This window comes from Typopeltis vanoorti, chromosome 15 (genome assembly GCF_054136105.1).
Source record: "Typopeltis vanoorti isolate ZY-2024b chromosome 15, IOZ_Tvanoo_1.0, whole genome shotgun sequence".
Taxonomy (NCBI): domain Eukaryota; kingdom Metazoa; phylum Arthropoda; class Arachnida; order Uropygi; family Thelyphonidae; genus Typopeltis; species Typopeltis vanoorti.
In genome coordinates, this window is record NC_143563.1 from 8701612 (window position 1) to 8713814 (window position 12203).

The following is a 12203-nucleotide window of genomic DNA, read 5'->3' on the forward strand; positions in this document are numbered from 1 at the left end:
CATATTTATATAGCTCTGAACCTAGTTTATCTTCTCCAGGTGATTTTCTGTTTCTTGTTTCTTTGAGGCTGATTTCTAATTCTTCTTTAGTTATTTCCTTTTCATTTTCATTAAATGTTTGCCAGTTGTCTTTTTTAAAATACAGTGGTATCTCACTAATCCAAACCTCTTTAGTTTGACTCCTCCAGTAATCCAAACTGCGGTTTGAAAGAAAAAAAAGTTTTATGTATCATGTATTATTATTTTGTGTACTATTATTTTTATTTAATAATTATTATTTTAACTATTATTTATTTTATTATTATTACAGTACAGTATTTTTTTCATACAGTCGATTGTACGGTTATATTGTAGGCCTATTTTGATTTATTGTGTTTTCACGTTTGCTTTTTTATACTGTACAGTATGTACTGTCGCCGGATTGAATCACAAATATACACAAAAAGAGGAAATTCAAAACGTGGATAATTTGGTTAAAAATATAAATCCAGATGTTGAAATTTCACAAACAGATGTTATGGGATGGATTACAGGTAGAACCGAAAGTGAATTCGGAATCAAATCAGATGCTGAAATTATAAATATGATGCTACAGAATGAATTAGAAGACGATGATGATGATGAAAACTCGAAGAAAAAAAAGTAAAACATGAAGAGGCAGCTGACAGTTTTAATATGCATATAGGATGGGCTAAGCAGAACGATATGCCATTCCACAAAATTTTATTACTAATGCAGCTCCGAGAAGCATTCGAAAAAAGTTTAGCTTCCAAGAAGCAAAAGAAAATCAGTGACTTTTTTACAAAGAAATAAAGCATTTTTTGTGTTATTTTGTGAAACTTTTTTTTGTGTTGCATACAAGAAAGTGATATTTTTTATGTAAATTAAGTTACGTACTGAACTATGCAATTTTATGAAATCAGAATCCTCAAAAATACAGGTACATACAAATTAAATTTTTTACTAAAATAAACTTGTGCACTGTATTATTTTTTTGTTTTACATTACAGTACAGTAGCTTTTTTCTATCAGTTAATTTATTTACAGAATTAAATTGATGTACCATTAGAATCTGATTATTTTTGTCTTAAATGCTAGTTATTATTCTCTTGGGGTGATATTCGCTAATCCAAACTTTTCGCTTATCTGTACGAACATGGTTTTTATTAGTTTGGATTAGCGAGATACCACTGTATTTATCTGTCCACAATTCTGTGTAGAAATTTAGAAATTCTTCTAATTTCAATTCAGTGTTTAATTTTATTTTTTCTTTAGTATCTGTATTTAAGTGTTTCAAAATCTTATATACATTGGGTCTTATTTTATATAAATCATGTTCTAAATTAGAAACAAATTTGTTCCATGATTCTCTGTCTTTTTCTGACTTCTCTTTTAGCTATGGCTCTTATTCTTTTATATTCTATTTCATCTTCTAATCTTTTTTTTTTTACTGCTTAACCAACCAGGTCTTGCTAACGCCAATAATTTTTGACTAAGTTGAGCTGACCAATGTCAGAAATTCTTCTCCTTTATTTCTTCTACTTTGGGTATTTATGTGCATGTATATCAACATCCCCTTGGGCTCACAGTTACCCTTACATAATGTCATTACCTGCCCATTGAGATTCAAAACCTGGGAACTGCATCCAGCTCTTCATTCTTTAGAACCAATATGGTTCTAAAGCAATCAAGCATGTGTTTAGCCACCCCTGAGACAAACGAATGTGAGTTCAGGAATCACTGTACAGAAATAGCCATTCCTGGAATAGATAAGTATGAGTGCAGGAATGGCTATTTCTGCACAGTCATTCCTGCACTCTCACACATCTGTCTCAGGGGTGGCTAAACACATGCTTGATTGCTTCTCCCCCTAATATCTGCAGTTTCCCTGGTTTTGCACTTCCAAACTTTCACCGAACTACATTTTCTGTAAGCACCTAACTCGAAAACCATAAATCCAGTCCATCAGGCATATACAGGTCCTTAAATCCATGAAATTCACTTCACACCTCTAGGAATACAGCCTTAAGAAACCTTAAAAATTGTGTCACAAATAACATAGACCAAGATTTAAACATCTCTTATTTCAAAATCTTTGAATTTTTTGCTTTTTAATTCAATGCAGTGGTACATAATCACATTCTCAATGTTTTGTTATATGTCAAACAATGATGAACTTCTTCAAAATATTTTTTCTTTTTAAACTAATCTGACTTAAAAGTAACCTAATCAGGAAAAATGAAAGAATTGTTTTCAAGAAGGCAAAAATTGCGATACAGATAAATGATTTGAATATGTACATTCAGCTTACAACTGGGAGTATTTATCATGAAAATCTTAGACGTTGGTTATTCATTTTTTACTAAATAATTTAAGGAAATTACAACGTCAACTAGGATAAATATTAAAATAAATTTTAATATACTTCAATATTTCGGCAACGTCACATTGCCATTTTCAAGAAACTTAAGAACAAGACACATGCATGCAGGCACAACAAACAGTAAGTGGGAAGAAGCAGGAAGCTATTATTTCTCCTAAAGTCCTGATGGTGCCTTCTAGCGGGCAATGTTGGTATTCTTGAGCGATTCGGCTGAAGGTCTTCTGATGTAGGTTTCCCAAATTTGAGGCAGTCTCATGCAGCCAAATTTGTTGAGGTTTTGTTTCTTAGGGCTGAAGCTGATTCCATGAAAAGCCTTTCATATTTGTATTTACTACAGTGTATTATTGTGGCTTTCTTCCACCGTATTCTATGGCAGGTATCCAGTGCATGGTCAGCAAGACCAGAGTGGCTGTATTGGTGAAACCGGATGTAGTCCTTGTGTTCTGAAATTCTGATATTTGCTGTCCTGCCTGTTTGGCCAGAGTAGGACAGCTTACAGCTGCAAGGGACCTGGTATACACCAGGTAGGTCTAGGGGGGGGGGTCTTTAGTAGAGCGGATAAGGGATATAAAAAAATTGGCATCCCTTATCCGATGTGTAGGCTGTGCAGAAGGAATGGGTACAAGTTTTTGGATGTGTGGAGTGAGTTTAAGGGAAGATTGGATTTGTATGAGAGGGACGGCATACACCTGCATACGTTTGGTATCAGGAGTCTAGAAAAACTAATAACTGGTATGAGACCTAACACAGAGAGTCAGGGAAACTAAATTACAAAGGGAGGAATGGTGTGAATGTGAGTGTAAGAAGAACGACAATGTTATATAACTGTGTTAATGACACGAATGGGCTTAGTCATGGAAATGTTGACGAGGAGAGAACGATTTCAGATTTGTGTTCATCTGGTTCGGACCCATCAGACATGTGCAAAGATGTCTACATGTATAAGGCACTAGAGAAGAATAGAGATCTGCAGACAAGAGCATACCAAAGAACATGCAGATTATTATGTCTGTACACTAATGCTAGGAGTATTAGAAACAAAGAGGTAGAGTTTGTTGAATTAGTCAATATGTTGGGACCTCAGATTGTAGGCATTAGTGAGACCTGGATATTAGAATCAGACAAACTAACTGGTAATGAGTGTCAAGGTACAGTATTTTTAGGAAGGATAGAGAGAATAGGATAGGAGGGGGTGTGCTGCTAATGATATTGGATGACTTGACTCCAGTTACAGTTGAGACCTATGATTATATTTAATTATAGTATCTTTAACTTGGCTTTTACTTTCTTTAACTTTAAGGATTTGTATCTCTTTACTATCAGACTTCGGTTGCTGACAAATTTGTATAGATTAAAGGCTGCGCCAGCCACCAACCAAATTCTGATACACTATCTAAAATACTTAAAGAAAATTGTAGGGATCAAGATATATGCATTCGTGGTCCCTATTCTCACATCACTATTGGTTTCCCCTTAAAATGCATGGTACGAAATTTTCCAAACGGTAATTCAAATCCGCAGAAGGTACGACAAACTCAATTGGTTATGTAAAAAGAAACACATTTATTACAGCACAAAAACAAGTATACATGTTATTTAAATTCTGAATCTTAAGAGAGTCTGGGTTCCCCTTACTTAATTAAACACATTTAAACTTCTGCACTATGATCTCTTACTAGACATAAATTCCTCATTTCTGTACATACATCTATCCTCAGACTCTCACAATTAAGTTACCTGATAATATCATACATGAAACATTACATATAAACATTAGACAATTCAATAAATCTGACATGTAATTCTCTAGGACAATAGTACTTATTTCTACTTAATTCTCTCCCCCAAAATATCTGTTAACACTTAATCACCTTCTGATCATATGACATTACTTTTCTTAAATCACTTAAACAGTTCGGAGCTCGGCCTCCCATTCGACTGGAGCCTAATATGTTTTCCTCTTAGCAGTAGACAAAAGTGTCCAAATCGCAGACTGTTCCTGTGGTATAACACGTAAATAGCGTGTGTTCTTAACTTCTGTTTCTTTATTCCACAGATACTTTAATCCTACATCAATATAAGAAAATCTTCGCTTACCATTCTTGCTTTGACTAGGTATTCTGCTCTGTTCACTGTACCTCCTCTGATGGCAGGCTTTGTTCTACACGAACCGAAAGCACTCATACACAGACTTGTATGCTGACGTAGATTTCATCAGCGGCTCTTTCTCCTTATGTGTTGAACACATTGTAGTTGCAGCTTTGACCGATGTAACATGCATAGTAAGGGGAGATTCTTGCTACACGTGGCGGCAAGCTCTACATAGCTCTCCTATGGGAAACTTGGTGCCTGCGAAACTCGGAGATGGGACACAAGCGATCAGAGATAAGAGATAAAAGAGCGATTCGAACTCCCGCCGAAACTTTTATACTCCGGATCAGCTCCCTCACTCGGCGGTGTCGTCACGCATACGGCGGCAGCCGATTGGACGCCGTGGCTACGAACTGTCTTTACATGCTTTAATACTCGTACTTAGCTTATACATATTTACTTGATAATATTACATAACTTTCTACTTTAATTCATTCACAGTTGTTATCCTGATAAACCTATGGGCTATCTTAACAAAGTTTGGAATTTACACATCTGGATATTTACATTTTCTCAGGACATTATACGGTACACTTCCTATCCAGAGGCATATGCATGTCCTTATCCCTTCCTTCTGAGGTAACGTAACGTTGGGTGGGAAAAAAGGGATGACTCATCACTTTTTACGACACAACAAAGGCCCCCCCCTTTAATTAAAATTTTCTCTTAACTGAGTTATGACAAAATTTCCTTTTAGCAACATCCTCTCCTTTCTCTGGGAAAGGGTTGGCTTCCTTGCCTACTTCTAAGCATGTATCTGTGTGCCGGCTGTTCATCTGGCTCAGAAAATCCATTATGACCCCCCCGATCAGTGTTATTTCCACTAGTAATACCTGGGGCTTCCCTATGTCTTATGAAGAAAGGGGGTACTCATCTTGGCGGAATTCCTCCTTCCTTGTTTTGTGATCTCCGTCTTCCTTTGGTCACTCCTTGCTGCGGGACGAGTTTGGACGGGAGATTTCCCTGGACCCATGTCTGTTCTAGCCCCGTACATTTCTTGCATTTCCTAAGACCCTCTCTAAGGAGTCACCAAAACAGACTAGTCTTGCTGGCCTAGTTTTATATGGTTTGAGGCGATCAGCATGTACAACGGTGGTCTTACCACGAGGGCTGGTTTCTTTGACTCTGAAGGTTACAGGGGTTATTCTTTCAATTATCTCAAACGGTCCAACTGCGTTCTTACCGAACTTCCCCCCTTTTCCCTTTCTCTGAAAACCTTGGTACATTAGAACCAAGCTTCCTTCCTTCAAGTCTTTGGTTTTCCTGAGCTTGTTCGCATATAATCTTGCGTGGAGAGAGCACCCTTCACTGGTTTCTGCTACTGATTTATATGCTAGCGTGTTGTCTCTAATGAGGTTGTTTAGATATTCATCTATATTGGGAAAGCCTGTTTCTGCCCTGGAGCTCCTGAAGTCACTTGGGAAGAGGGGCTCAAACCCGTAGAGTATTACGGCGGGCACTTCCCTGGTAGCTGAGTGAAGTGCAGTCCTGCATGCGAAGAGGGTGTGAAGTAACCGAGCATCCCACTCTGATATCTGTTCTTCTGCTAGCTTTGCTAGGGTGAGTTTCAGAGTGCGGTTCATTCTCTCACACATACCATTCACTTGGGGATGATAGGGTGTGGTAAAGATCTTTTTTATCGCCAGTGAGCTGCACAGCTGTAGGATCACCTCAGCTGTGAAGTTAGTGCCCTGATCTGACAGTAGGGTCTCAGGTGTCCCGTATCTTGAGAAGATCATTTCAAATAGCATGTCTGCTACGGTCTTGGCCGTTTGATCCTTCATGGCTACGGCCTCAGGGAACCTGGAGAACATGTCTATGACAACCAGGATGTATCTATTCCCTCTTGACGTGGTGGGGAGTGGCCCTACAATATCCATTGCCACGGCCTGAAAAGGGCGTGAGGGTAGAGGGAACGGCTGAATAGGGGCCTTACCAGTGATTGGGGCTTTCCTTTGACAGATGTTACAAGAGAGGATGTATGCCTCCACATCGCGTCTCATTCCCTTCCAGAGATACCTATCCATCACCCTCTTTAAAGTTCTGTTCACTCCCTGGTGCCCTGCTAATTTATTATCATGGAGTGTGTGCAGCACCCAAGGGATCATCGCTTCGGGCACAACTATTTTCTCCTTCCATCTCCTGGTGACGCCTCGAGATATCAGGAGACCGTCATTATCAATGAATATGTTGTCACCGGTTCCCCCTTCCTGGTAGTTACCTCCTTCACTTAGCAATTTCTTGTAAACTGGTCCCTATACCGGGTCAGCCTTCTGTGCCTGAATGATGTCAAATTTCTCCCAGGTCTGACATTGCTTCTCGGGTGCTTCCATTCTCTGATATTCCTGGATGACCCCAATCCATTGGGTGTTTTCATTGATGTGGCTATAATTCTCGCCATGCTGGGGTGTTAGTGATCGGGATAGGTAATCGGCTACTACGTTAGCCTTTCCTGGTATGTAGCTGACCTCCATTCTGTACTCCTGCATTTCCAAAGCCCAGCACACTATTCTCTGATTTTTATCCTTCATGGATGACATGAAGGACAGAGGTTTGTGATCGGACCTGAGGACGATGTTTTGCCCTAACAAAAGGTGGCGGAACTTCCTGAGGCTGTACACGATGGCCAAAGCCTCCCTCTCAATGACGGAGTAATTTTTCTCTGAAGGGGATAGTTTCCTGCTAACAAACGCAACAGGTTTGAAAGAATCCCGTTCCTTTTGCTCAAGTACAGCCCCAATAGTATCTTTGGATGCATCGGCGTGAAGATAGAAGGTTTCCCCAATTTTTGGATGATTGAGGACAGGGGCAGTGGTCAGTGCCTTGTTTAGTGCATGGAATGCTTCTTGCTGCTCTATCTTCCAGGCAAACTTGGTTCCCTTCCTGGTTAGGCTCACTATTGGCATCATTATCTCAGAGCATTGGGGAATGAATTTTCGGTAAAAATTTACCATCCCTAGATACCGCCTAACCTGCCTGATTGTGGTGGGGGGTTTTACATCTAAAATGGCATTCACTTTGTTATATGAGGGTGCTATCCTGTCCCCGGTGATCACGTGTCCGAGGTATTCTACCTTGTCAAGAAAAAATCGCATTTCAAGCATTTTAGAGACAGCTTGGTCTTGTCCAATCTGTTTAGTACGTTTAGTAGGATCTCAGTGTGCTCTTCTGTGGTGGTGGAATATATCAGTAGGTCATCTTGGAAGCATAGGATGCCTTTGCCCAAAAGTCCTGCCAGCACACCATTCATGCGGCATTGGAAGCTCATAGCCGAGTTTCGGGCCCCTTGGGGAAGGCGAAATATTGTCTGTCTTCCTTCCTGAGGGGAATCTGGTAGCACCCAGAATTCAGGTTAAGTTTCTAAAAGACCTTTGTCCCTTCTAGCCCAAACAGTAGCTCTTCTATAGTACACACTGGGAAATCAATGGGTTTCGTGACTTTGTTCACTTCCCTTAGATCAAGAACAAATCTTAAATCACCGTTTGCTTTCTCGACCAGTATGAATGGGCTGTTCCAACGGGAAACAGACTTCTCAATTACACCTGCCTTCTCATATTCTTCCATGAGCTTTTCTAATTTGTTTACATGCTTGAGGGGGATTGGGTATTGTTTTATGTGTACAGGTGAGGTCGAGGTTATTTGAACAGTGTGTTCTACGGCATTAGTACAGGTGAGGGTGCTTATTCCCTCAGTAAAGACTCCAGGGTACAATTTGTACGCTGTGTCAAAAAATTGTCTTATCTCTTCTATATCTTTCTTAGAGCTATGGCCACTTGTGGATTTGCTCATCATCTTCTCCTTGTAAGTGATCTGTTCTTCTTCAAATTCCTTAGCAGATATCAAATTGGTCTCAAGTGACTTATTTTTGAGCGATGTTTTGCAGGGGTTGGTTTTGGGGTGGTGGGTCTTTCCACACAGAGATATTGATTGGTTCCCAGAGTTGCAGGCGAACTGGTTTGACTTTAAGAAGTCTAGTCCCAAAATGACTTGACTGCTGGTGTCATCGGGTATCTCTGGTAAGATTATTATGTCATGGGTGACATCAATGGGGAAACAAGGGATGGATAACCTCGCTCTCAGCTTAGTGGAAGATTGTAGCTCTGCCTTTGCTATTCCCATTATTTTGTGAGCTGTTTGGAGGGGAATAAGTATTTTGTTATGGGTCATGTCAAGCCTTTTGTATAGGTTGTGAGGGATGACAGATATGTGTGCTCCTGTGTCAAGGAGGAATTCACATTGTGTTCCATCTATGTTGCCCTGGACTAGGGTAAGGTTTCCTTCAAGGCTTCCTTCAGTGGTGTCGGTACTTTGTATTTGGTGGTGTATGGTCACATGACTTTCACTCCTACTACTGTGCCCATCTTCGGTTATCATTTCTCTGTATTCAGAGGATTGGGCAATAATTGCTATTAATTCTTCTTTCTCACTGGCTGCTGCCCAGCACTCTTCAAGGCTATTTATCTCCTTTTTGTGTATGCTCTCCTGCAATTCAGGTATGATCCCTGTTCTGAATTGTTGTAAGGTAAGCCATTCAATGTGTTCTTTGTTTTCTGTGTGGGTTTTTATATCATGTGCCAGTTTGGTTAGTCTGTTAAGGAAATTGGTTATCCTTTCCCCTCTCTTTTGTATGCATTTGAAGAATTTGTTAAGTGTTTGTTCAATTCCTCTCCTTTTGCTGAATTTCGATATTAGGGACTCTTTAAAGTCTTTAAGTGTTACTGCTCTGTTTAGTGTTTGGTGAGAGTGTAATGCTTTCTTTGCTTTTATTATTATTATTATTATTTGACACCTCCAGGGAGTCCAAAGACTCATCGAGGGAGAGTGTGCCAACAGCATCGAACGATTGGTCCCCTTCCAACAACTAACCACACTCCAACTTACTTAACTGAGCCATTAGTAGCAGAGGCTCTACCAATCGACCAACCTTTGCCGGCGAACCTTTCCCCTCTAGTCCACTGCGTATTAATGTTAAGAGTTGCGGATCACTCCAGTTGGCTAGTCTTTCCATGTGGCTAAGGAAGGATTCTATGTCATCATTACCCTCCCCTGAAAATCTGGGGCATATTTGTTTAGGGTTCATTGTTCTGAAAAATTCTGTGTCGGTCATCTCGGCTATCTCAGGTAGGGACATACTTGCGCTCGCTCTCTGATTAACACAGTTCAAAATTCAAATAAATTAAAAAAAAACTTAATTTCACTATTATACCTTCACAATTGAGTTTGTTTCTGGGATTGAGACCAGTTTGGTGTGCAAATTAATTTCTTTCAGCACATCCTGTCGACTGCACCATTGTTATATCCCCATTTTTATTGTAGTTTTATCTTTAACTTGGCTTTTACTTTCTTTAATTTTTAGGTTTTGTATCTCTTTGCTATCAGACTTCGGTTGCCGACAAATTTGTATAGATTAAAGGCTGCGCCAGCCAGCAACCAAATTCTGATACACTATCTAAAATACTTAAAGAAAATTGTAGGGATCAAGATATATGCAGTCGTGGTCCCTATTTTCACATCGCTATTGGTTTCCCCTTAAAATGCATGGTACAAAATTTTCCAAACAGTAATTCAAATCCGCAGAAGGTACGACAAACTCAATTGATTATGTAAAAAGAAACACATTTATTACAGCACAAAAACAAGTATACATGTTATTTAAATTCTGAATCTTAAGAGAGTCTGGGTTCCCCTTACTTAATTAAACACATTTAAACTTCTGCACTATGATCTCTTACTAGACATAAATTCCTCACTTCTGTACATACATCTATCCTCAGACTCTCACAATTAAGTTACCTGATAATATCATACATGAAACATTACATATAAACATTAGACAATTCAATAAATCTGACATGTAATTCTCTAGGACAATAGTACTTATTTCTACTTAATTCTCTCCCCCAAAATATCTGTTAACACTTAATCACCTTCTGATCATATGACATTACTTTTCTTAAATCACTTAAACAGTTCGGAGCTCGGCCTCCCATTCGGCTGGAGCCTAATATGTTTTCCTCTTAGCAATAGACAAAAGTGTCCAAATTGCAGACTGTTCCTGTGGTACAACACGTAAATAGCGTGTGTTCTTAACTTCTGTTTCTTTATTCCACAGATACTTTAATCCTACATTAATATAAGAAAATCTTCGCTTACCATTCTTGCTTTGACTAGGTATTCTGCTCTGTTCACTGTACCTCCTCTGATGCCGGGCTTTGTTCCTTTGTTCTACACCAACCGAAAGCACTCGTACACAGACTTGTACGCTGACGTAGATTTCATCAGCGGCTCTTTCTCCTTATGTGTTGAACACATTGTAGTTGCAGCTTTGACCAATGTAACATGCATAGCAAGGGGAGATTCTTGCTACACGTGGCGGCAAGCTCTACATAGCTCTCTTAGGCGAAACTTGGTGCCTACGAAACTCGGAGACGGGACACAAGCGATCAGAGATTGGAGAGAAGAGAGCGATTCAAACTCCCGGCAAAACTTTTATACTCCGGAACAGCTCCCTCACTCGGCGGTGTCGGTCACGCATACGGCGGCAGCCGATTTGACGTCGTGGCTATGAACTGTCTTTACATGCTTTAATACTCGTACTTAGCTTATACATATTTACTTGATAATATTACATAACTTTCTACTTTAATTCATTCACAGTTGTTATCTTAATAAACTTATGGGCTATCTTAACAAAGTTTGGAATTTACACATCTGGATATTTACATTTTCTCAGGACATTATACGGTACACTTCCCATCCGGAGGCATAAGCATGTCTTTATCCCTTCCTTCTGAGGTAACGTAACATTGGGTGGGAAAAAGGGATGACTCGTCACTTTTTCCGACACAACATGTCACATATAACAGAACAGCAGGAATGCAAAGAGCGATACTCCCTAATGGGAGGGGATTATTCTCTTTAGTTATTCATGATGAAATTAATATGTTACAGTTTTATATGCACTTTTCCCATGTATAATAATATTGAATTTTTTTTCTTTCCAGGTGTTTTATGTGGACTTCGGAAACTCTGAATGGATACCTGTAAAAGATATTCGTGCAATTAAGCCAGAATTCATGTATCTTCCATTTCAGGCTGTAGAATGCTTTTTGGCTATGGTTGAAGCCAAAGATGCTGATAAAGGTAGTACGTGGAGTTCAGCAGCAAGGTAATTTTTTTTTTTGTGTGTGTGTACATACATGCATGTGCAAGAATATACAAACACACACAGTTGACTTACTGTAGAAAATCATAAAGAACATGGGAATATGTTTTTACACCAGGTAGTCTGCTACAGTGAATTTTCTTTAGAATAGCGTATTATAAGGCTTTGTAAGTCTAACTGCTGTTATAAGGACCACATTATACAAGGAGTAAAAAAATATATATACATTATTTAATGAAAACTGCTAGTTTGTTACCACATCATTACATCATCAGGAGATTAGATGATATATTGCCTGCATAGCTAGCCGAGTGGTTTGCCTATCCGCTCTCCAGCCAAAAGGCTGTGGGTTTGAATCCTGCCGTGGGCATGATATCTGTGATTTTCTGTGAAAATACTAGTGGTGGGCAGTAGATGGCATTGGTGGTGGATTGCATGGTAGAGACAGAGAGTTGTAGAGTTTTTGGACTTCCTGTAGGTTTCACGTAATAATAATAATATAAA

The 12203-nt window shown here is 39.3% G+C and overlaps 1 protein-coding gene across 2 annotated transcripts in view; it reads left to right on the forward strand.

Moving 5' to 3' along the window:
• The window catches only part of LOC150098343 (uncharacterized), a 554092-nt gene that overhangs the window by 510503 nt on the left and 31386 nt on the right, over positions 1-12203 (forward strand). For both annotated transcript variants that reach the window (XM_090404722.1, XM_090404723.1), the window contains one exon: positions 11539-11702. In XM_090404722.1, coding sequence (XP_090260848.1) covers positions 11539-11702 — 164 coding nt within the window. The remainder of the gene's footprint in view (positions 1-11538; positions 11703-12203) is intronic.